Source organism: Chelonus insularis, unplaced genomic scaffold (genome assembly GCF_013357705.1).
Source record: "Chelonus insularis isolate UGA/USDA-ARS -01 unplaced genomic scaffold, ASM1335770v1 contig_41_pilon, whole genome shotgun sequence".
In the NCBI taxonomy this organism is placed as follows: Eukaryota; Metazoa; Arthropoda; class Insecta; order Hymenoptera; family Braconidae; genus Chelonus; species Chelonus insularis.
Genome location: NW_023276571.1, coordinates 1,058,975 through 1,085,604, shown reverse-complemented (window position 1 = coordinate 1,085,604; position 26,630 = coordinate 1,058,975). Strand labels below are relative to the sequence as shown.

The 26,630-nt window shown below is 28.7% G+C and overlaps 1 protein-coding gene across 6 annotated transcripts in view; it reads left to right on the top strand.

Annotated features, from left to right (window-relative positions):
- The window catches only part of SoxN (SoxNeuro), a 224,783-nt gene that overhangs the window by 172,161 nt on the left and 25,992 nt on the right, over window positions 1-26,630 (top strand). For all 6 annotated transcript variants that reach the window (XR_004690633.1, XR_004690634.1, XR_004690635.1 and 3 more), the window contains one exon: window positions 21,470-21,535. Coding sequence is in view for 2 of the 6 variants with exons in the window: in XM_035087704.1 (XP_034943595.1) it covers window positions 21,470-21,535 (66 nt within the window). In the remaining 4 variants the exon portion in view is untranslated. The remainder of the gene's footprint in view (window positions 1-21,469; window positions 21,536-26,630) is intronic.

Here is a 26,630-nt window from a genome sequence, read left to right as displayed (position 1 = left end):
AAATATAATTGAAGATTGAAGCATCTGTGCTTGTTGTAACCCTAGAGTAATTCAGCATCGAATATACATCGTCCGTAAGTAGAGGAGAAATTTTTGTTCGAGTGTAAGAAATAGATGTGAAAAGAGTAAAAGTGCCACTGGTCGTGAGTACAAGCTGGTAAACATGTAGGCAATTAGGACTATGAAGTTTCATGCAACTTGAGAAGTGATTGGAGGGGCATGTTGGACATCGAAAGCAAGAGAGACATGGTCATAAGTGTTTGCTATATGCTTCGTGGTAGTTCCTCTCTCGTTTCCCGTGTTTGATCGTTGCCTCAAACGCGAGTGTTTGCTTCCCGTTCGCTCGAGCGAATGGTTGTGTCAGGCGTGTTCCCTCATTTCCATGTAGATATACATTTTATATGTGTATTAAAATTAATATATACATGTAACATATCACATCTACCTCACCAACATGTTGGTGGTCATGTTTGAAGAAGCAGTAGCAGTTGAGTTTCAAATAGGTCCTATTGTAAACTCACTAAATTTTATACAAATTTCCGAGTAAAAATTCATAAATTTTTATTACATTTGTATCCATCAAATATTCACTGCCGTATTTAAATATTGGGAAATATATGGTTTTCATTTCAGGAAATTTTTATTATTGAATTTTTTATTGGTGCTTTTGATTTCAGGAAATTTTTATAAATTCCAGAACATAATGTTTGCTTGTTTAATCATGATTTTGAATGGAAAATTTTATGGTCAATTTATTTAAAATTAATTAATTTATTAATGTCTTATCAATTATTTATTCGTGAAAGAGAAGGAAAAATATTTAGAATTTATTGGATGATTTGTTTGATTAATTGTCAGAATAAAGTAAATCTTGCAGCTGTTTAATATGATGCAAAAGTAGAAAAATAAGTTTGATAAAAAATATGATGAATAATCTTTTTTAGATATTTTAAATGGTTTTTGATAAAAAAAATTCAATGTTACGTTTTTATTTAAGTTGGAATTTATTTTATTTGTTGCTGATTGTTTACATAATTATGAAGTCTCTAGAGTCTGGTGTGAAAATAAGTTTTATAAGAAATCAACAAAGCAATGGAACTCTTAGTATAACATATGACGTAATAAAATCCAAGTCAAATTTTTTTTGTTAAATATTTCAAAGGATTTCATTCATCAAAAATCAATTAGTTTTTATTTTAAATAAATCAGTAAAAGTTTTTATAAATTAAAAAAAAATATGAAAAATGGCTTTATTTAAAATTTAACTTACAAATGATTTAAAAATTTGTTTTGCATTATTAAACATTAAGAATAATTATTATTTTTAATTATTTTTTGATAAAAAATTTACTAATTTAGCGTCTTAATTTTAAAAGAGCAAATATTTTTTCCTCAGATCATTTTAGAGATAATAAAGTTGATAAAACAAGACTAGGACAAAATAAAGCTACTTATTTTTTGATGCTCCATTTGAATTGACACCTGATTAAACTGTTGAAGGATTAACTATTTTCTGACAATAGCCCACAACTTATCACGTCACGTTACTTATATCTTCGGCAGCAAAATAGAAAATCAATCGCAATATTTATATTCCAGTGATACAATGACAATCGTCATTAAAATGTCTAAACATTCGAAGCATTAGACGCACAACAGCAAGCAAAAGGAATTTATTATCAATGAAGCAAGAGTTAGATAGAGTATATTTGCAATAAACTGTGTGTCACGGGAAATTATGGTGTGAGAGAGGTTTGTTATGGTCAATAGTGGCAACTACCAGCATAGCACCCACCTCTTTTCTCTCGAGTGTGTGTCTGTCTGCCTCTCACTTTTTGCATGTATTACCAACGAACGAGGAAGGGAAAGAAGAGAGAAATGATTTAATGCTTGGAGCTGCTGTGCTCTGCCCCACCCAGGAATGCTGGAGTTTGCGCGAGATTTTTAGCCACAAAAAAGAGAGCAAAAGTATGATAATCCTCCTGCAACCGAGAGTGGACCGGCTTCTCTCTCAAAATAAAATTATTGGACCCAGTCATGACTGGGTTAGACAACACAACCAGTCTTATGGACCCCAGGAGCTCAGACGATGATACTATGACGTCGTCTTTCGTCCACTTGCACGTTCAATCTTGAGAATAATTCACGCCAAGCCACTATATAAAATAAAATAAGACTTCTCGTCTTTAATTAATTAAGTTTAAATTTCCATTCAATTTGAATTAAATTATTAATCATTGGAATTCATTCGTAGTGAAATAAAGTCATTATTATTCCTGATTATTATTATTTTAATTAATTAAACTAGTTAGTCTTTTACAACTTTTATGTGCACCTGTTTTGAAAATACATTTGAGTAATAAATGTCACATATTTTAAAAAAATTCTTGAGAAAGAAATAATAAAAATTTATTATTATCTGTACACTTTGTATCCTAACTTTCCATTTATTAAAAACCGTAAGTTTGTCATCTTTTTTTTTTCTTTGCTCATAACAATTACTATTGTTATAAACAATATACAATTGTTTAGAATCATGAAAAGTTATTGACAACCATTTTGTATTAATATTGAGCTCAGTTTTAAACAATATTAATTACTTAATAAGTAAAATCTATTTCAAGTGTCTTTTTTCCTCAATTTATTTTAATTTTCTTTTTGTTATAAACAAAAATGGCGGAACCGAATTTGTTTAAACTTCTTCCAGATCTTCTTCACTATATTATCTTTTAAAAGAAATTAGTCTAAAGTCGATATCTTTATTAGTTCTCGAGATATCGAAAATAAAAAAAACCTGACATACATACGGACAATTGTACGTACGTACATGCATCTATTTTTAAGTCTTTTAATAAGAATAAAATTGATTATTTTAGATATGAAACGGAATGGAGAAAAAAAAATTGTTTTGAGTAGAAAAAAGGAAGACTAAAGTATAATTTTAGTAATAAAAATTAATTTTCCTTAAATGAGCCATATTTTTGGGGATCATTCGCTCCGGTTGCAAATAGTTATCGTCTAGTCATATAGCCTCATTCCGGACGAGTTGAATAGTTGGCCTGAGAGCCATGTAGCAAAAGCATTTATGCGCCGGTCCCATAAAATAAATCAAAACCAATGAATATTACAATGACAATGGCCAACGGGATATACACACACGAAGACATACGTTCACACGCCGGGGCATATATATGCTGCTCAGAGACACATGAATTTTGTTTAATACTACATTTCATTCTCAATTTTTTTCGCATATCAATATTTCATTCATGAAAAAATTTAATCATCTATTTAATCGATCCGTTGTAAATTAATTTGCGTTTTATATCGAAAAATAATAAAATATGTTCAATATGCACCTCGGTATCGTTTTATTTATTACCTCCAGTAGTAAGTGAATATAATCATTTGCATTAATTATTGTTATGCAGTTGATTAATTATTCTCCCATCATTAGATACTGCCATTTCGTTCTAATAATGGTAATCAACAATTAAATATTCATAATTACTTATTGTTAATGGGTTCGTTACAATTAATTCATTTAAATCATTCTTAAAATAAAAAGGGGCAATATGGGATAGCTAATATCTTCTGAAATAATTTTTTAAAAAAGTTTAAATACACTGAAAAAAATATTAACTGTAAACATAATTTATCTTTACCTGAATATTTTTTTATAGCTTTGAAATTTTTAATTATTATAAATAATTCGATTGAATTAATTATTTATATTTTTAAGAAAGAATATATTGTTATATTTGAATGAAAAATAATTAATTATTAACAATTGCATTAAAAAAGTTTGAAATAAAATAAAAAAGAAGAGGAAGAAGTAAATATTTATATCCACCAATCACAAAATATTTAAAAAGCATTAAAAAATGAAAAATGAATATCAGTAGTGGTTTTCTTAATTACTCTTAAACTAAACAAAAAGGGAGAAAAAAAGTGAAGAGCGGTTTACTTATTTACCACAGGATTTTACGTAGACATAATAGGTCTTGTTATAGCTTGAAGCAGGTGCTGACAGTCGAGGGCGATTTATGATGTTCCTATTGTCTCAGTACGACGATCGTTAGCCTGGAAGCAATTAGTCGGTTGTGGGATTGAGAGAGGATCCTGCGGAAGACGCACGGCCTTCGAGATCTCCTAACTGCAGCACCCTCCTTGTCTTTAAGCTCGCTTCCTCTAGTTCCAACTCTCGCGTCTTCTCATTCACTGTCTCCTTATACTTCTCGAGACGTCTTCATCCCATAATTACCGAGGACTTCCGAGGACTCGTTGATGAACTTGTGCTGAGAGTGATATGAGATAGCAGAGATGGGATTTACGTAGTTCGAGGATATCTGATAGCTATGAAATATAGACTGCTAATGGATCCTGATGAACTTGGAGTCATCAGTTTTCTATATTTTCTTTTTTACTATCAAGAAAATTTACTTTCATGAGAAAATATGGTCATCGATCTCTTCCACAGCTCATTAATTTAATAATAATATTTATTAATTAATCATTCTGCAATTAATAATGCTTTTTATAGCAGCTTTTATTAAAGAAATCAATGAAAAACTTTCATTTTTTGCAATCAAATGATTAATGACAATAATTTATAATTGATCACTTCAATTACTTTTAATGTCATTCTTGGTTTTTTATCTTTTTGATGTTGAGTTTATGCTTTTTTTTCATTGTTTTATGAAGTTAATAAATAAAAACAACTATTTTTTCCCTTTGGAGTTGTGATAAGTAATTTTAAAATTCAATTGACTACAATTATTTATGTATAAATAATCCTGATCAAGATTAAATTTTTTTTTTAATTTTTTCTTCAAACATTTTACTGCAATCCGTATAATACCACTCGGCAATTAATCAATCGTGAATCATATTATGCTTGACAGAATTCTCATGTCACAGTTGTTTTTACAATTTACAAGTAGTTAACTATTATAGCAACATGAGTATAAAAAATGATACTACCTATTAATAGTTGATTAAAAAAAGACTAGTATAAAATATGAGTAAAATAGAAGAATTGATTAGATTATCAGAGAATGTATCAGTATTCGATGTTTGACGTCATATTAAAACATTTTAACTGCATTCAAATAATGTACTTTTAAATGATTATTTTTTTATTCCATTTTTTTTTTTACTTTATGTATTGACTTTTAATTGTATTACACTTGGATGTGATTTAACTCTGTTATTTGTGTGTTATTTTGATACACCTTTGATTTTCAATGTATATACCACTACAAATTCAAGTGTGTTAATATCTTGACTTTTAATGAAGCTAGAAAGATTTTTCTTTTTTTCAAATTAAAGTTCAAACAATTCTCCGTATTATTAAAGTGATTAATTACAATTAAAATAAATAAAATTGACATTGAAGTTGAACAAAGTTTGGGGTTGGTACTTTTGATCCAGTGTATTCGTCAATGATTAGAATAAATAAAAGTATCAATGATCAACTGAAAGCCAAAATCAATAAAAAATATTAGACCCATTTTTTACGACGTATACTCAATACATGATACACTAGATGACACATGTGTGTATATGTTGACTAGGGTATGATTACTATACACCGGAGACACGGTGGGTGCATCAGGTTGATGTCAAGTGTCGTGAAGTGTCGCAGAGTAGCATCGGGGTCGTCATTGGTATCTACCATACCAAACAGAATCTGACCATGAACAATGATACTGTATATGCTACCGCATCGTATGTTGTGTGAAGAGAAAAAGTCGCGTGTGCTCTCAGCTTCCTTCTCTATCTCTTTTTGAACGACACGAAACAATGTCCTCTCTCATTCTACCTCTCTGGAACTTACGTTCAGCATGAATTATATACAGAGTCACGAAAGCTTAGTGTCTTCGTATACATGGCATGTATCTACATGCAGCTATACAGCATATCGCGTGTGATGGACACCACATATCGTAACTGGAACTCTCATGTGCAGAGCAACTTTGAGCCCAGAGAAATGGAACACGAGAAATGGAACAACAATCTTGCCGTTTGGTGTACGGTTACCCATCAACTTCCGCTCCGAAAAGAATTGTATTTTAAATACTTTCAGTTGAAAGAAATAAAATTGTTTATTCTTTTGTTGCTTATCAGCTTTTTCTCAAGTCTCTGGATAAATCAGCATCAAAGAATCTGCTGTTTAGATTCAAAAAATGCTTTATCATTTATTGATTTGAATAAAATTATTTTCTAAAAATAATAATGATAAATAACCATTTTTATTTTGTTGATGATCCTAGTAGAAAGCAAGATTAGTCCATTCTTGATATAACAGTGGGTCAGTGCAGCCAACTGTGGTTTGATGTTGGTCTAGTGTTGCTTCCTACACTAGATGATCTAGCTTCTGATTATTCTTATTTTGCAACAACTAACGTATTATTATTCATCTAAAAATAAATATTCTAGATACAATCGTATTAAAAAAAAAAAAAAATAGAATAAAAATTAATTAAATTGGATTAGAATTTTATTCCAACTGCGATCGATATTGACAAATAAGTTCTTAAAAATTTAATGAAATATTTTAATTAAAGAAATTAAAGAAGAGATGTTAATATTTGTTTTTGTTAAAAAAAAAAAAAAAGAAAAAAGTTGTCATTTTTCCGTTAAATTTGCTACACACTCCAAAGAAGTTTCATTAATTTATAAACTTCTGATGGAAGTAGAGAGTTTCTATAGTAGTACTACATTAATACATCCAAACTTTGTAGTATAAATATATTATATATAGGCATGCGTATATATCCCGTTGCTCCGAAATTTTCAAGGCGTGGATAATTCCGAATTAGCCTGCACGAAACGACGCTGCTTTCTGCTGCTATAAATTCATAAACCTATACATAAGTTCGAAACTCTCTTTAGTGTATTTCTCTCTTATACTCTTTCTCTTTCTCTTTCGTTATATACGAAAAGCCCGAACAAACTTCTCGTCGAGTCGCTCTGCCACCTAATAATCCCAACCGCGCGAATGCCAACGGCGAAACTCTCTCAGGTTGTCAAGCTGTCTCGATAAATTCACAACTAGTTAGTTCTGGCAAGAAACTTGACAAGATTTTATGCACACGCACTTTTATCATTTTTATCCATTTCAATTTCTCGTCAATTTCATCACGTTCAATCAATATTTACAATCATCCAATTATTCAACAACATACTTACCGACTGAGTTTATACTTAAATGACATTCAAACTTGCTCCTTAATATTCATTCACAATAAGACCGTTTTTATTTAATGCTAATACGGTTTATTAGCACGAAGGATCCATTATTTTAATTAATTAAAATTTATCGATAGTGAAGATAATTTTTTTATTATGATGATATGCAAATTAGCATCATTATTCGCCCACAAAACGATAATCTTTTAAAATATATTATATTATGTATTTATGTTTACATTGATTTTCGAAAAATTTGTTAATTTACCAATCAATTTAATAAACATTTTAATTGCTTGATATTATAGTAGAAAAAAAAAATAAATTCCTTTAAAGAATCGTTAATAAAAAAATCTTTTCCTTATCAGATCGACTTTTTCTATTTTTTTTCACAATGAAAATCAACCATTTTTTGGATTTTCTGTAATTAAAAATAAAATATATCTTCTTCTATATTATTAATTAAACTGATTAAAATCATTGAAGTATATTTTTTTTATTAATAAAATTTCAAATGAGCATGAAAAATTAATTAACATTTTAAATATTTTATTTACAATAATTATTGTCAATTATTAAATTACGCCAATAATTTTGAATAATTATTTAATTGAAATTGAATGTTACTTGAAGGCAGAATTAATTAAAATTTAAAAAATACTTATGACCAAACAAAGGCATTTGATTTCAGAAGATTGAATTTCAACAGAAAACTTTCCTCAGCTCAATTTGATATGGTGACAACAAAGTCTAAATAATGACCACAACTAATATAAGCAATTAAAAAAATAAGCAGATATATAAACAGTACACCGAGTGCCGTTAGATGATTCCGCCGTAATTCCGGGAAAATCGTGACTTGCATGGTATAACGCGCGAGACTCATCATCGCGACAAGTAGTTTGATATGCAAGTGAAATCACAGTCTAGTCGTGTGACACGACAAGGAAGCCATACAAAAGCACGTGAGCTGAGAACTCGATGTCGCTTCTTCTTTTATTATCCCACGTTGCCACGTGTCTTCCGATTAAGATTATCCACGAATTATATCGCGGCATCTGGTCACGTACATCTAAGCACGCGACTGTCACGCGTGTGCAAGAAAAACAGACGATCACAGTAAATATGTCCTTTGAAAATATATTTTTAAATTAAGCTGTAGTTGACTTGGACTTTAAGAGCTTTTTAAATAATGATGAATTATTTTATTAACATTTTATTTATAGACTTAATCTTAAACTTTGAATGCATTCTAAAAATATTTATCCATCCGAGTAATTATTATTGATGAATAATTTGGCATTAAAAGTACAATAACAAATAAACAATACATTTACTTGTTAATAAATGACAATAAGTAATTTTTTAATTAAAATATATTGCAATTTGTTTTTGTAAAAATTTAATTTTAATATTTATTACTTATTTTTCGTGTACTTCACAATTAGTGTCTTAATCGAAACATTATTTATTGTCGAAGGAACAGGCTACAATTAATTAGATTCAAATTTACAAATCTTTTTGCTACTGCAAAATTACTATAGTTTGTTTATCATTATAAAACTTTTAAATGTTTAATTTCTAAACACTTGAATTTGCAGTGAGTACTTATATGACTCTATTAAAAAAAATCGAGCACAATTAAAATGTATTGGTCAATGAATTATTTTTAGTAAACATTAGAACTAAATCTATAAAAATGTTACTATGTCAATTCAAAAAAAAAAAAAAAACAATTAATTAATTTTATTAATTGAAAAAAAAAAAAAAATATTACTTCTACACAGTAAATTTTTTTTCGAGTGTATTAATAAATAAATAAACAATGATCTTATATAAACATTGCTACCAAAATATGATTTTTATTTAGCAGCCACCATTTAAAGTAATTTTCAATATTTAATTGAGATAAGCGCATATTTATCGTGCGGATAATAGACATGCACTGATGGTGGGGAATGGAACAAAGAAGACGCCGGTGGTCGGAAGAGACAGGCGCCAAGTATACAGGCGGAACTACTTGCTCGTCACCTCAACATAGTCTATGACAGCATGGAAATTACTACGACTCGACGACGTATATCTGACTTGGCCATTTTCTCGCTCAATGCCTACTGCTTCTTCTCTCCTTCAATATATCCACTGACTTTTGTGCCATATCGTCTTCGAGAGCAGGAGACGACGACAGTGGAGAGGATTCACTAGTACACCCTACAAGGGAAATTACATTTCTCCGTTGTTTTGGATCGTTACTTTTATCACATTATTATGAAACTATCAAACTATTTTATTTAAAAGACTTCTTTCCAAGACAGGATTATATTCTAGAAATGTTCACTGGCATCTAACAAATACATTTCTTTTGTAATTTAATTTTTTTTTTAATAATTAGCACTTTAAAATTAATTTACATATATATTTTAAGAATATTTTCAGTAGAGATTGTTATTTATTTATTTATTTAAATATTTACATAGGCCCAACCGCCACGAATACATAATTAAAAAAAAAAAACAATAAAGGAATTTATTTGAGAAAAAATTGATTATAAAAATAAATAGAAATACAATTATACAATTAATTATATTTTTTTAAATAAATTAAAATTTTTAATTATACTATAGATAGCTAACAATCAATTTAATATATTATATATAATTATATGTTAAATATATTATATGAAAAATATAAGTGTAAAAGAATCAACTAAAATTCATTTTTATTCAGAGAATCCAACAGTTTTCGTATAAGTTAGTATTTTAAATATTAAATAATAATTTTTTTGTTTAAACTTAATTGTTGATGATGATGTCAATGGTTAATGAAGAAAGATATCAATAAAATTTACCAAAAAAATCAATGATTTAAAAAAAAATACAGAGCGACACGAGATTAAAACAGAAAATATACAATACAGAGGAAATATGTATGAAAGAGAGAGAGAGAGAGAGAGAGAGAGAGAGAGAAATATATATGCTCTGGAGTGAGATTTGGTATACTGCAGGACTCGGTGGCGTTTTTCGCTACGTTAAGCACAAACGTGAGTTGACGTGCTCGCCGCTACCGGATTTCATCCCTGACTACACTGTCGGGATCTGTCCTCTGCTTTCTTTCCCACTCGGACATCAAGCGAATGCTCCACCGGCTATTTGATCTAGTCTACGATAGTCGGGAAGCAGCAACTCACCCAGAATATCTCTCCTCGTCTGCGATGTGTAGTGGAAAAAGAAGAAAGCAAAGAAATTGAAAGAAATTCAAATATATATATATATATATATATATATATATATATATATGATGTATATTCTCTACCGTACACTACTTCCTGAATTACTATTTTTTATATTTACTTATTTTTATTTAATCATGCTTGGATGAGAATCAATAACAATTTACTATTTCATAATATTTATGCAATAAACTTTGCATCGTCTTTCTTTTTAATGAATCATTTTAATGACCTTGGAAATAATATCCTACATTTAATAAACATTTATAAAAAATAGTTTTTTACATTACTGTAAAAAAAAGTCTTGAAAAAAAAAACAAATATTTTTTGTTTATTTTACTGCATTTTAGATCGAGTTTGTTGAATAATAAATAATTGAAATGTGATGTAAATTTTAAAAAATAAATAAATTAAGGTATTCCAGGTTAATAACTGTTTCCACGAAATTAGAGTTTTATTGAAACAAAAACATGTTTCCTTTGTTACACTATAATCTTGTACTAAGAATACAGAGCACGAACAAAGAGAAAAAATTTCACAGATATTTTCGAAATTCTACATTAGGGATTTTTTTCCGATGAAAAAATGGTTTTTATTTCCCGTCAACTCTATTTCTGTTAACACATTTGTTATTAATATCAAACAATAATGAAATTTTTTTTTTATAATTCAAAAAAATTTTTTTTGAATTGTTTATTGATAAAATGGAGTAAAATTATGATTAAGAGATCAATTTAATCTTTCCCGAGTCGAAATATAAGTATTCTTTTAATATTTTCGAGCCCAGATTTACATAATTATTATTTATAAAATTATTAAAGTCTAAATAAATTCTTTTGTGTATGCATTAATGATATGACCACAATTAAAATTTTTATTTGCATTTATTTAAGGAATTTCGTTGAAAAAAGTTGGCTTCAAGTACGAATTGGTTCTTAAAAATTATAAGAGGAATAATATTGGGGGTTAAAAAAGGATTAAAACCAATAGAAAAATTTTAAGTATGAAAACCAAAATATTTTCAACCGAAGTAAATAATTTAATTAAAAAGTCTATTCTAAACAAATGATCCCAAAAAGTTATTTGCAAGGTAAAATACTAAATTAACAATAATATTTATTCTGTATACGTTAAAGGTAGGTTTTAGCTGATAGAACAAGGCCGAGTACCACTGTCAAAGGAATATAATCCGGGTTGAAGCATAAGAACCAGCAGGCAGGAGCAGCTCCCCCAAGGGGATCAGGGTGGGGCCCAGGTGCACACGCGCGAGAGGATCGGGGGCTAACCTGGGACACAAGGGTGGATATTTCCCCTGATTCGCTTTCTTTGTCTCGTATTATTTTTTTCTCTGATCATCGGTAAGAGGTGCAAGAATCTCTCAAGGGGTCCAGCGCTTGTTGAGAGAAACTCTCTCAGGTTATACCTGTATATCCACCTCGACCATCTTTCTTCTTGGTAAAATTAGGCGCCCAACTGTCTACCGCTTCTCAGAGATTTCTCCGGTCGATCGCCCCTGATGGGCTCGACCCACCAGATACATCATTAGTTTTAGAATAGTCTCAAGAATTTTTCGAATAACCTTCTACATGTTCAACATTTTTTATTCACACACTCGTACTTTACATTGATGATCTGTAAATGATTATTTAAACTCTCTTCATTCTTGATGCCACAAGTTTAATGGTATGTGAACACAGTGAATGATGAATATTCATTTTTTCTCTTTAATTTTTACATTTAAGATATTTATTATGATTGAAAATAATTTTTTATACTGTCTGTACGATGAGAAAATAAAATTTTTCAACCCATTTATGCTTAGAAACTTCAAAGTAATCCCTCTCTTTAGGAAACGAGAACTATTAAATACTTTAACTGGTTTTAGAAATTTTTTTCACGCCTATTGACAATGGATTACATTTTCTCTTCAAGATAAATATCGCTTATTGACAATAAATATTTTTCTTTTTTACACTAAAAAGCTTTTTTACAACAAATTAATCAATTATCAGTGTAAATAAAATTTATTTACAACAAATAATTATTTGTCTCACTATGAAAAAAAATTTTATTTATAATAAACAATTTTTTTTTATTATAAACAAAGCTTATTAATGTTAATTAAGTTTTTTTAAAAGAATTAATTAATGCAAAATCATTGATAATAAGTAATTAAAAGTATTTAAATTCCAAAATCAAATAAAATGCATTACATGTAATAGAAAAAAAAGTATAAAGCTAATAATGATGATAATGTGTAAATACTGCAAGTATTCATAAATCAGATAACAATCAGTCATCATCAAAAGAATGTTTAATAACACTAAATCCAGCCATTCACTTTCAATAGCATTGTTACTTTTGGCAGAATATCAAGTAGCAGACAATCTAACAGGTGAATTTATTCAAATGACAACGAATGACTTGAGTGTAGTGTAGTTTTCCTATTCAATATAAGTTTTTTTGTATCGTTATTCCCTTTTATATCTATTACAAGCAAGCAGAAAAAGTAAATAAAGCTCTCTCTTCTAGTGAACTAAACATTTGTCCTTCCCTGTAGAAATGCCTAGTGGTATAGAGAGTACTACTTGGTGGTAGTATTCAAGAGCTGTCTTGGAACTCGTCACGCGACACGTTAAAATTCTATTTCAACGTGTGCAAGGACACTCCCCTGAGAGATTGTTGCGGCTCAAGGAGTAGGGCTGACACCAAGTTGAGTTTTCAATTGATGCTAAACGCGTGCCACATGCTTTGTCCCACAAATAAAAGAAAATAATGTCAAAAAGTTTGAATGAATAACCTGTAGCCGATTAAATTAAATCTCTAACGATTTGATATATCATATAGGAAACTTATCTTTTTAATCGTCCACTAAATGCAGGGTATACAAGTCTCAATAGTATTCAAGAGAAATCAAATGTTGAGTTTATTTTTCTGATCAATTGGTCATTTATAAATACTTTATTCACATTGATCTGTGTTTTATTGATGATATTCATTATTTTCGTCAAAGCATTCTAGATTTAATTATCCATGAAAAAATTACAGAACACTTTTGTTAGTGAATTCATTTAAATTCAGTTAGATTTTATTTGCATATTTAAATATTGGTTTTGATAGAATAATATTTGATGATGAAGAGAGAAATATCTGTAATCTAAATATTCAGATTTTTATTATTTTTTTTTGAAATAATTGTGATTCTATTAATTGTTAAAAAGATATCCAAAAGATAATATTTATTATTATTATTTCACCAATATTATCACCATTAATTATTCAAAATTATTTTTTTTTATAACGAAAATTAATTACATCTTTATAATTGAATTGTTTGAACTCAAGTGTGCTACCAGGTACCCTTTCTCTACATTTTTAATTAAATAATTAATTCTGAATAGTTATAATAGAATCAATATTTATTTAATTCTTTTAATTTTCATTTCATTTGTAATTAAATATTTTTGTGAATAATGCTTTTGCCAACGTTTTACATTTTTTTTTAGACTAAATTTTATCTAAGGTATTATTGAACGCAATATTGATCAATAAAATATAATAAGAAATATTTCTTGAAATAAATTAAATGATTAATAATAAATTTTTAAATCTATTTCTTCATTTTATAGTTTAAATAAAGAATGTATAAACACGTAGTACTACATTACGTGACACTAATAATTGAAAAAATATTTTAAAAAAATTATTTATGGTAATAATGTGTTGTTTACATGTTAGTGGAACAATTTATGATATTATAAACCACACTTTAAATATTTATTACTACCTTCTTCGAAGCTCGGAAAAATCAAAACCCAAATTTTCGCAAAACCCAAGAGGAAAATTAACTGCCTCTGTTTTCCCTTTTATTTCAAAACCTACGATTTTTCTGAGAAGGAGAGAATTTCACTTGTTACCAGGAATAAACATCGATCTTCTACACTCTCCATCTCACACTTTCGTGTTGCCTAACTCATATTTTTACGCAGTGTCTCGTTGTCTGCTGATCGAAAATGCGACCGCACGACCAGCTATCTTTCTTTCTGAAGCATAGAAAATATTATAAAATTATGATAATTTATCCGTTAAACTAATTCATTGTCTGACTTATCCTCAAGCAGTTGAGGACAATAGACGAAGCTATAAATATTTATTCTTTGTCAGAAATTGGTGATAAACATTTAAATAATTTGTCAAAGCTATTTATCATTATTTCACTTCATTTACGTGGTAAAACATTGATTCACGTTAAATACCTAATAAAGTGATCTATTTAAATTCTTATTTACACAAAAAGAAATTCTTTTTCCTAACAATAATGAATAATTATACACTTTAAACAATAGAATAAGATCAACAACCTCTGAACAAAAATTTATTATCTAAATTCTTTTGTGGTATGAATTTTTAATTATTATTAATTGCTCAATTTCAGTAGTTCTAGGAAGGTGATAACATGTTTTTTCAAATGTTTATAGAATATTTGTCTTTAATATTAAATTCATGCATTATGAATCACTTTCAATAAAAACGTAATATCCTCATCATTTTAAGACATTGACTTGGTGTAATTGTTTATAAGAAATATTTAAATAAATTCAATAAATAAATCCAACGTAAATAATTTTGGGAAAGGATTTCTTTAAAAAAAAATTTATGGTATAAAAATCAAGTGAGAATTCATTGTTAAAAATCAATTTTCAATTATTATTATCGGAATTTTTGTATGCAAAAATTTATGGTTAGAGATGATTTTTATAATATCAGTCTGACTGTTAATTTTACAAAACAACAAGAATATTAAAAAAAAATATATATTTAAAAAATATACAGGGAAAAGAGAATTGGTTAGAGGCAAAATCATTTCGGTTATTCGGACTGAAGAGGGTACTTGAAAATCCGAGGCCATAGCTCGCCGCTTACTTCCTCTCTTCAGAGAGATGTAGACTATACAGAAGAGGAATGAGAGCCAGCTCTCATATTCAGGCTTTTATAGATTTATTTCGATAGCGAGACTACTACTCCCTGCCTCGTTTATTGATCACCACAGTAGATAAGACCGACTACACGTCAAAAGCTTGTACACTTGGCCAACTTTTTTTTTTTTTTTAATATCAAATTGAATCGTTTATCTACGTATAACATTTTATTCAACTATTTTCATTCAATTTTTTGAATTTTAGCTTTTCCAGAGTATTTTGTCATTCTTATACTCTTTTCAAGTCTTTTCACATTAAAATTCGGTTTAAAAAAATGTGAATATAAAAAATTAATCAATATCTATAAATTATTATTTATTATTAATTATTAGATTTTTCAATAAAATTGGAATGATATGAAAAAGAGATCTAAAGTAGAAAATTAGCTTCTTCGATTAAGAGATATTGTCAAATACAATTTTTTTTAGATTTACAATACAATGAATACGGGGTTGAAACAGATACTTTGAGATAAAATGGGATTATCTGGGGTTGCTTGAAGGGAAAACAAGATAAGAAATATCTGGAATGTATTGTTAACAATTTTACATCGATATGACTAATTAATTAATTTAATTAGCAATTTAAAAAATTATCAAACTCATCAATAATTGTTGCTAATATTATTAATTAAGTGAGACTATTTGATTAATATTGTTTAAAACTGAAGTCAATATCAATACAATATGGTTGTCAATAATTTCTCATGACTCAAAAAAATGAAGTATTGTTTATAACTATTTCAATTTATTATAAATAATTAGAGATGGTTTTAATAGATTGAATTATTATAATCATGATTATATTGAATAAATATCAATAAAATATTGTTATAAATAACTTCATGTAATCAATCAATTGTATATTGTTTATAACAATAGGAATATAATTATTATATGTTTGTTTTAAATATTATTTAGTAAACATGAATATTTTATTGAATTACTTTCAATGAAAAACATTAATGCCCTTTTATAATTCAATCAGATCCCCTGTCCTCATTGTTAACAAAATGATTCTTTGTCATGATTCTCAAAAATTTTCTAAAATAAATAATTTCTAGATCCTGTAAGTTATCCTCCAATAAGCAAAACAATTCAATAAATCTCCCAATTTTCTTCACTCCATATTTCTTCGTCTTTTCTCCACAGGTTTGTTCCTGTTACGTATTAATTGCAAAAGTATAATAAATATTGGTTAGAATCGGTTAGGATGGACAAAGGAGTCAGGAATAAAATGAAATAAATATGTGGAAAGGCATGAAAAATATTTAGTACGAGAGTATATAATACTGCCTGTGCGCTCGTTAAAGTCGTCACCGCTTGGAGGGTAAAAGCCTGCGCGTAACTGAAATCTCAGCATCCACCCCCCTTGAGTTGAACCGGTGAGCTGATGGAGCCATAGCTGCGTTTTACCACCCCTTCTCCTCTGCCTCTTCTCTTTTCACATCCCCTGTCGCTGTCGGGGGGCTGAAAACGCAGCTGTGTGCCCTCAGCCAGGTGTGCCCTTCGTTCGAGACCATTGTACTTCTATCTCACTTCTCATATGTGTACTTATATAGTCTCTACCTCATTCACTCCCCTCTTCGTACTTTCAATCGCAACGTTCGCCACAAGGGTGCTACACACACTAATGCAATCACGCTAAGCTTAGTCGAGAAATCTCAACAAAGATATTGTCCGATAGTTTGAACAACGCAATTTTTACTTTGCTGTAATATGTCATCTATTTTAGTGACAAAGAAAAAATTATTTACTATTCATTCTTGTTTGTTTTTATTACATTTTTTTTTGTTTAATTCATTAAAAAAATATTTAGATCAATTTTCAAACATTCAGAAAAATTTTAAAATTAATAATAATAATTAAGAAAATAATATTAATCATTTTAATATTTTTAAATTAAATAGATTGAAGTGAATGGAGATGAAACCACATAAAATGTTAAATTACTGTAAATAAACTATAGAACACATTTTAGATTTACAGAGAACTGATAAAATATTCGACAAAAGAAAGGATTTTTTTTATTGTTAAGCAGCAAAAATACTTTTAGATTATTTAAAATGAATTTTTTATGAAATTTTTATATAAAAAAAAAAGTAATATTGCAGATTTTAACAATAGATATAAAACCAATAATTCACATAAATTAAATGTGAATAACTTTTATCTGAATGATTACTTTTACACAAAGGAGACAAATGCTCATTTCCTGACCGAGAAATTCATTTGCATATTATTTAATTCATTACTATTTTTATCTAAATTAATTCGAATGCCTTAAAAAATGATAAATTTAATTTTTTAAATAAATATAATAAAAACAGCAAAATCAATATTGCAGGAAATATTTCCTATAAATACCGTCAGTTTCCTTTGTCATCCTACAAATGTTCTTATGCATTTTTTAAATCCTCTTTGATCCGGAATTATTTTTTCTTTATTTAATAACAAAGTCGATTTTTTTATTTAAATTAATTAAACATTACTCTCTAAGTAAAAAAATATGCAATAATCTATTAAAAATTTATATAATAAATAAATATTTATTGATAAAAAATAAGATTTATTTCGTTTAAATAAATGCAATAATTTTGTTATTAAATTTTAAAAAAATAAACAATAGTTATTCTTAGTATTGGAAAAAACCTATAAAAGTGATTTCAGGATGACAAAGGGAGCAGGTCATTTTCCTGGAAAATTTTTCAAATGTCATGCTCACCCTTTGCACGCGGGAAGCAATAATAAAACAATCCATTAATCCTTGCGCATGATCCATCATTTACAATAAATCTCAGATACATTATATTCGAACTAGCACGTATACTATCCACTATAGTGCACGATAGAAGAGAGAAAATGTGAAAAATAATTGCGGAAACGAAAGGAGAGTCGACCAACTACTCTCGGTACAACGATATCTCGATAAGCGCACAGTGACATCAAGTGATGTTATTACATTGCTTTTATTCTCCATAGTTCTCTGTACCGAGCCGCTTCCGTTAATATATACGATATCAAGTGATTTATTATCACTTTTGTGCATACATCACCGACCACTTGTTACTTAAATTTCTCAAACGATCATTTTCTTCTCAGTTAAATAAATGATTATGGCATCTGAAAAGAATTGACCTATTAGAGCTAATGAAAAAGTTGATGATAAAAATTCTATGTACAATCAAATTTAAATGGTATAAGTGTGGGAATCTCGGTCTATGTAATCTATGTCACGCATACGACAAAATTGCTCATGTTACATGACGCGTGTCCGCATAAATATAAATCGTGCGAGCATCGTCACGCCGCTCCGTTGAGCGTATATCCCATTGCCAAAAACGGAAACGCTATTCCCCCGTGGGGTCAAACCTACCGGAACACCGGAACCGGAAGGGTGCGGAGCCTATCCGTCCGCATGACTATACTCATGCTGACTCGCACTGATTACTCTGTCAAAATTATTCCACCTCGATAATACATCAAGCTTTTCAGACTATTTTCCCAAGTTTTTCCGAGATTTATTTATGGATGTAATGTGAAAAAAGACATGAAATTATTTTTTACACTTGTTGTCATGGTATTTATGGGAACGGTGTAATGCATCACTCAACAAGTGGTCTAAAATAATTAGTTGGTTTACTGGTTGAATTATTTTGTTTTGGGAAATTATTTCTTCCTTCCTCAAAGCAATGATTTGATTTTTTTTTTAATTTAATTACGTTTCATCTAGGCTTGTTCATCTTTTTTGTATTTTATTATTAAGATTTCTATCAATTGAAACTCTTTTTATAGATTCAACTATTTTTATTATTAATTATTATCATAATTAATTTTATTTATTGGAAGAAAAATAATTAATTAGAAAAATTTTTAAGTGTTAAAGAGAAAATTATTTCCAACTCTTTCGATTATTTTCAGTGCATAAAAAATTTCTATAAAGGCATCAAAAATATTTTTGTGTCCTTAAATGTAATGTCTATACCTGGAAAATCAATCATCCTGATTACATCCATTTTTTTTAAATCAAATCAACTTTAATATTAAAATTTCTTTTCATTCAAGAATTTTTACCGGAATATTGAGTGAATTTTTTTAGGTTCGCACATATGGTTTCGCATTACTGCGTCACCCCAATAAAAATTAAAGGACTCTTCAGTAAAATTTCATGGAATATTTTCTTTTTATATTTAAAATTGTTTATAATTATTGAAAAACATTTTACTACGATTAACTGTTATTAATTAATTTAAATAATAAATGAAAAAGCTTTGGAAAGCATAAATATGATCTAATAAATAAATAAATGCTTTTGAAATAACAAGCCAATTTGAATTGCATTGTTTAGATGATTTTGATAAAAAAATATAATTCAATTTTTATCTCACAACCACAATTGAATTTTTAATTAAAACAAAGTAATCATTATTGTTAACACTCAAGATTCTATTGTTTAATAAAAACACACAGAATTTATAATGAAATAAAAGTTTGCAAGAAAAAGATAAAAATATATTTATAGAACTAAACTATAATATAATGAAAATCCGGTTTCACATTTAATTGTCAACTGGGCTTTTACGTTATCCAAGCAAAAGCAGCATAGAAGATAAGGTCTACAATTTTAAAGCTATAATTATTTGCAAACAAGTATATCGTGTATTTCACCTGTGTGACTATAATTACAGTATTTAATAGTATATATGAATAACCTTAATATACGTAGTTCCCATATAGCTTGAAAAATGCATAAACCAATCCTACAACAGGTGCAGCTTGTTCCTGAATTTCCCATTGGGGTATTTATCAACAAAAAGGATTTTGACTTTAATGATGTCATACTGACAACCCATCGATTATTCAGTTGACAAATTTAATGACCATCCCCACAACATTTGATTACTTTTTTCCTTTTTTATTTATTATTTATAATCTATCCAATTTTTGGGCTATTCTGTTCAATGATTTAACAATGTATCGACGGTCGGTAAAAACGCACCAAATAACCCTTCAGATTGATCACAATGATTAGCGAACTCATTCATTTATTTTAACAATTAAAAATAAATTATAATTATTAAATTAATGAAATAAATTGCTAATAAATAATTACTTGTAATAATAATTTAGAAAGGAGCTTTTCAAAAATAATTGGAAAATTATTGCTATCAAAATAAACTGTCAAATTAATGAATAAAGAGATTTAGAGTGAAATGAACAAGCCAAGGGGGTATAATTCATTAAATAAAGACCAAATAAATCCATTCAGTTGACTTAACAATTTAACACCTGTGGGAAAAATTATAGATAAATGCACGTAACTGAAATATTTATAGATATATAATCAAGTGTGACAGTGACAGTAGGGTTATTATTTTGACAGTCATTAGATCACACTTGTGATTAATACATATTATATATTACGATTGTCTATCATTTGCTACTATCTCGAGATTATAAATATATATATGCATGTGTACATATATATATTCCTGGGGTATTAATGCGAGGGAAGTAGAGAGGATCGTGTGAACCCCATATGCTTATGTAGCTGCGGTATAGAAAGGGTGGAAATCACTGTCTACACCAATAACCACCCGTCCGTTCATTCACGTTTATGCTCGTAATGTTCTTTACAAACTCAACTTTACTTTTTTTTTAGTGATTTATTCGCTAATCTGATTCTTTTTTGAAATTACTTCTGACTCAATTAAATGAACTCCAAAACAAATTTATCATTTATGATTATTACTTCTTTAATTATTATAAGTCAGTTAATTTATCTTTTTGACATTTTATCATCAGTTTTATTGTCAGTATAAAATATAAGCCCCAATAATTTTTTTAATGAAAATTTTTGATTTATTTCACTGATTGAATTTTGTTCTTCTTAAGTGTGATATAATTAAATATTTTTTAATAAATTTTATCCAACAAATGGTTTGAAAAAAATTCCGTAAAAACCTTTTGAATAAATTAGACTTAAAAAAAACGTATGCTAAATTTGATTTAACGATATATTTATTGCATCTGAAACTAATAAGTATTGTATTTTATTATTTTTTTAGGGCAGAAAGTGATCGTAAAATGCTGAATCCTGAGACTGGTTGCTACACAGACTCCGTTCGAACATGGTGAGTTAAAATTCATATTTTATTGCATTTATTTTTCTTGTATTTATTATTTGTCATCTTTTATCATAATTATTACTTAATATTTCACTATTTAATTTCTCTCATCATAATCATTATCAAAACTATTTAACAAAATTTTGTCTTAGTTTTTTTTCTTTCTATCATCAATATCTTAACTTTTTTTTTTCCTTCATTATTTCTAGCGTGTGACACGCGACCCTGTCTAGAAGTGCCTTGACTTACGTTAACGATGACGTTAATACGCGTCGGTGTTCTTTAATGTCAGGGGATTGTGGTACATTAGCAGTGGAAGGAGCGATGTGTTTTCTGAAGAATGTTACAACCCCTAGGCTGATAGAAAGATAGTGGGTGTGGTCGGGAATAGATCCTCTAATGATTAGACATATGTACGTCACACCCTTGGAAAAAAATACTTCATTAAGAGCTCTGAGAGAACATTTTTATTTTTTTTCTTTAGAACCACGGCAGGATCAATTTAAATAAAAAATGTCAACTACTTAACTCATGAGCATCCATTTTAAAAAAAAATTTAATCCTGACAACAATTATTAATTTTCCAGTGGGAAGTTAGTCGTATGGACCTTTCAGGTCACATTTAGACCAGATTTTTAAGAAATAAAATAAACACTGCAAATCGAAGTATCATTTAAATGCATTTAAAGTGTTTTATTATGATGTCACCCATTTGATTGATATTGTAGTTTTAAATATTCACTTCATTGTTTACTTTATTCAAGTGCATTAAAATTCATGAAAGTTTATTTTAAAAATATTCAAGTGTTTTTCTAACATTTCGTTACTTTCCACTGGGAAGTTGATCATATAGATCCCCCGAGTTGTACCTAAAGCATTTTTATCATTACTTAATAATTAATTTTTAAACAAAAAAAAAAGCCAAGAAATTTTTTTTTTTCATTTCAGTATAAAGACAATTTGAAATGAATATTGAAAAATGATTATAAAAAAAATTAGCAGTAAATGATATGTTTAAAATGGTTGCAGTGTAGTTTGAAAATGAAGAAAAATAGGTTGTAAGAATAGACGAATTAATTTCCCCTAATTAACATACAGAAGCAGCAGAGAGATATAAAACCCAAAAAAGAAAAGAATGAAATCAAGTCAGGATGCCAGAGGCTACTCAGGGATCGCTAAACGTTTGTGTGAGAACCCCTCGGTTTGTCAAACGACCCTCCGGTGTCGCTTACAAGACAGCAAATTTGTCTTAGATAAGCAAAACAAGCACTCGACGAGAAACCGACCTCATCCAACAGTCGTATTCGATATCTTTCTCCTTGGTTAGTCTTTTTTATTTATATTTTGTCATTTAATATGGTAACCAACCGATTAAATCGTTGAATTCTTGTCTTACGTTGCATTTTCGTCATATTAATTATTCAATTAGACCACTATATATTTATTTATTCATTAAATATCATATGGTAGTCCATCAATGCTTCTCTGTAAGTGCTTTGAAAAAATTTCATATATTTTCGACTCATCTCTTTTTACGTTTTTGTCGCTCCTAACTCGCCATATCACCGGATTAGCATAAATTAAATTTTATCTTTCCTAGAACGTTCATCTTTCTTGGATGGCGCATATTTATAGTAGTTATATATTCAACGACTCCGTTACAGACAAAATTCCTGCTGCTTGATATAGATGTATTGGGTCAGTAACAATTCACTTCTGTATTTTTATTTTTTCGTCCTTTCTCGCTTTGTTTTATCTGTTCTCTATTTTTATGAACATCATATCTGCTCAAATTACATCTCACAAGTGTGCTACCAACATATTTAAAAATGTCACACTGAAATAATAAACTGTGCAACTTATTTGTTATTAATGAGAACATTATCCTGGTGTAGAAGCTCCAAATTTATTGGAGCTCAATTTTTTATTATCAAGAAGCCATTAATTACTTGATATTAATTATTATTTATTCATATTTAATTAAAAATTTTTTTTTTCAAACAAAAATATATTAATAAAGTTAAATAATATTTTTAAACTATTAATAAATATTTTTTAATGTTAAATAAGCGTTGGTTATAGAAAATTTAGTTTCTTAGAGTTAAGAAATATTTTTTGACTGTTAATAAACCTTTTTAACTGTCAACAATCTCTTCTATCAGTGTATTTAAATTAATTACATTATAAAATGAATGTATGTCTTCATCTGTATGTGGATAGACAGACGACGGAATTTATTTATGTTAATTTACGACTGAGACTAGTGCACATTAGACGTCATTCTCTTCCATTAAAATCTATCCTGTCATTTTTAATCAACTTTCCCTCCTAAAATTTCTCCGTTTATTCCATCATTTAATAATATTATGAAATCAAATAGAAGCATACTTCTTTTAAACCAGTAAAAATTAAATAAAATATTTAATTTTTAGTGTCTTAATTTTAATGAATGAATTGTTATGATATCATCAAAGCAAACTTTATGCATTGTTGATGCTCGTTAAATGTAATACTATCACAAACATAGCTAAAAGTGTAACCAATTGATAAACTCAACAATCAGAGAAGGATAATCCCAATGAAAAGACAAGCACGTGAGGATGATGATGAGAATGAGCGTAACGTGTTCAAATGGAAGCCATCAAGTAGGTAGAAATCTCGATGTTAATAATATTTTATAACGGTTTACGATCATCAGACACATCCCCATGTGTGGATATATATATATGAAACATATAACATCCAGACATATGAAGCGTGCAGACGGCTGAAAGCTCTGACGAACATACGAGTGACGTTCTCGTGGGGATTGCGAAGGGTAAACATCGTATAACCACTAGGGAGCATTCGGGGTGAACTTTGGCGCAACGGCACGCGGCCAGGGTGTACTCTATAAATATTTTATTGGCTCGTTATTCGACTTTCTTGTGCGGGGGATGATGCTGCAACCCCACCCGAAGGTTACCACACCCCCCGGGACAAATCCAATTCCCTTGACGACACTTGGCACCTTTAATTTAATTCGTTGAAACCATCGCTTTTATTTAATTCATGTCGCTCTTCACTATCTCAAGTTTCTTTTTCAAATCAACGACTCTATTGTGCTACCAGGTGTATGACCAATCACGTTATGATGACATTTATCGTTAATTCCGGATTAAGATGATGAATACTTTTTTTTTAAAGGTAATCACTAACTGCGGTGATGACAAACTCTACATGTTTTTAAATAAATCAAATAGTTTGTATTTAAAAAAAAATTTTTGTTCATAATATTCAACATTGTAAATACTTAGGTGTCTTATTATTGAACACTTTAAGCGTTTTATTACTAAACACTTGAATTTTTTTAGATTTGCAGCAATATGACGTCATCCATTCTAAATATTTTTAAATGCATTAAAAGTGACTACAATATTAATTAAATGGGTAACGTCATTTTAAAACACTTCAAGTGCATTGAAATAAAACACTAAATCAATTGATGAACACTGCCCAGATGATGAGCAAATTATTAAAATTAAAAAAAAAAATTGGAATGTAAAAAAATATTGAGCATCAATTGGGACATTGACTTTAAATAGATTATATTTGATCTAAAAGTTAGTTATTGGAATAAAATGATACTCATTTGAAGTACTAAAAAGTATTTCGTATTTTTATGACATTATATTCGTCAATTCAATGAGGCACGCGCTCAAATGCGCATCCCGTAGTTGTGTACATGCGGCTCATCGATAAATTGCAACTTCCGCTGACGTTTCGGCCGCGTGTAATTTCCTGCCGGTTACCCTGGCATTCGATAACGTTCGACGAGGCTGTTCAGTTAGATAAAGACAAAGATATATACACTGGCAACATGTAATCCCTACATGGATACAAGCACCCACCTAGACCAGACCCATACATCAACCAAATGAATGATGTGACCGAGGTGCATCATCATCAAAAAAGAGTTCAATATATCAGTAATCGGAAATTGACTAGATGGTGCTAATTAAGAAGCATTTTAGTCATACTTGCTATAATTAGCATTATTAGAGGAAAGTGGCTAAAATATATTTACTTGTCCATTTCTCCTCTTAAGAAAATCAATTAATTTATTTATTCGTAATTAATTTGACTAAACCCTTTTTTATTATTTATTAAAAATTAAACAATTAAAAGTTAAATTTTTTATGAATGAACAAATTATTTAAACTAGGATTTTTTTAATTTCTAGGAAATTTTTAAATCTCAAGTAATTCTGCAAACATTTGTTGCAATTATTTTACCATGAATTTTCACAAAACCAAATAAAAGCATGCACAATAAAAATCAAAGTGTTATTTAAGGACTTGGTTAGAAGATAAATAATACATTTTACCTGGTGTAGCTCATAAACATATCAGGAAATCGTTAGAGGAGCGATGGTGATAATTATTAAACTCCTACACGATCCTTGCTTAAGAAGATTGAGTAAACGTTGTTATCTGCGAGTAGAGGCGTGGCGAATCAGGGACGTGTACCTATAATTTACAAACCAGGAAGGAGCAGGTGTGACATAAGAGAGAATTGAAAAAATTCTATCATAGGTCTATATACATTGTGTATGATTAGATAAAACGACAGCCATAATCGACTATTTAAATGCCGTATAACATAGATTAGAATATATACAGGTTCAATATTTTCAATCATCATAATCTGCTATTCATTGGAAAATCAATCTTCTCTTCAAAGTCCAAAGTCTAATTGAGTAATAAAACCCACTAAATAATTTTTAAAATATTTTTTCAGTCATTAGTACTGTCTTTGATGACCTTGAAACGTTTATTAACAGGTTTGAGGGTTTATTAATGAATTTATTCTCATTACCAACATGAAAAGACACTCAGTATCAGATCATATCTTGAGGCTGGGCTTTACTAACCTCAAATTTTTCTCATCAAACTTTAAAATTTTTATTGGTGTTTTAAATGTAAAAAATATTTATGCTTATTTAGAAAAATAGTATACACATTGGAAAATAAAGATTGATAGTATGAGTGTACTGATAATCGGAGAATAAATAATTTTTTAATGAATTATGAGGTGTCATGGCGGGTCTACTTGTCATGAG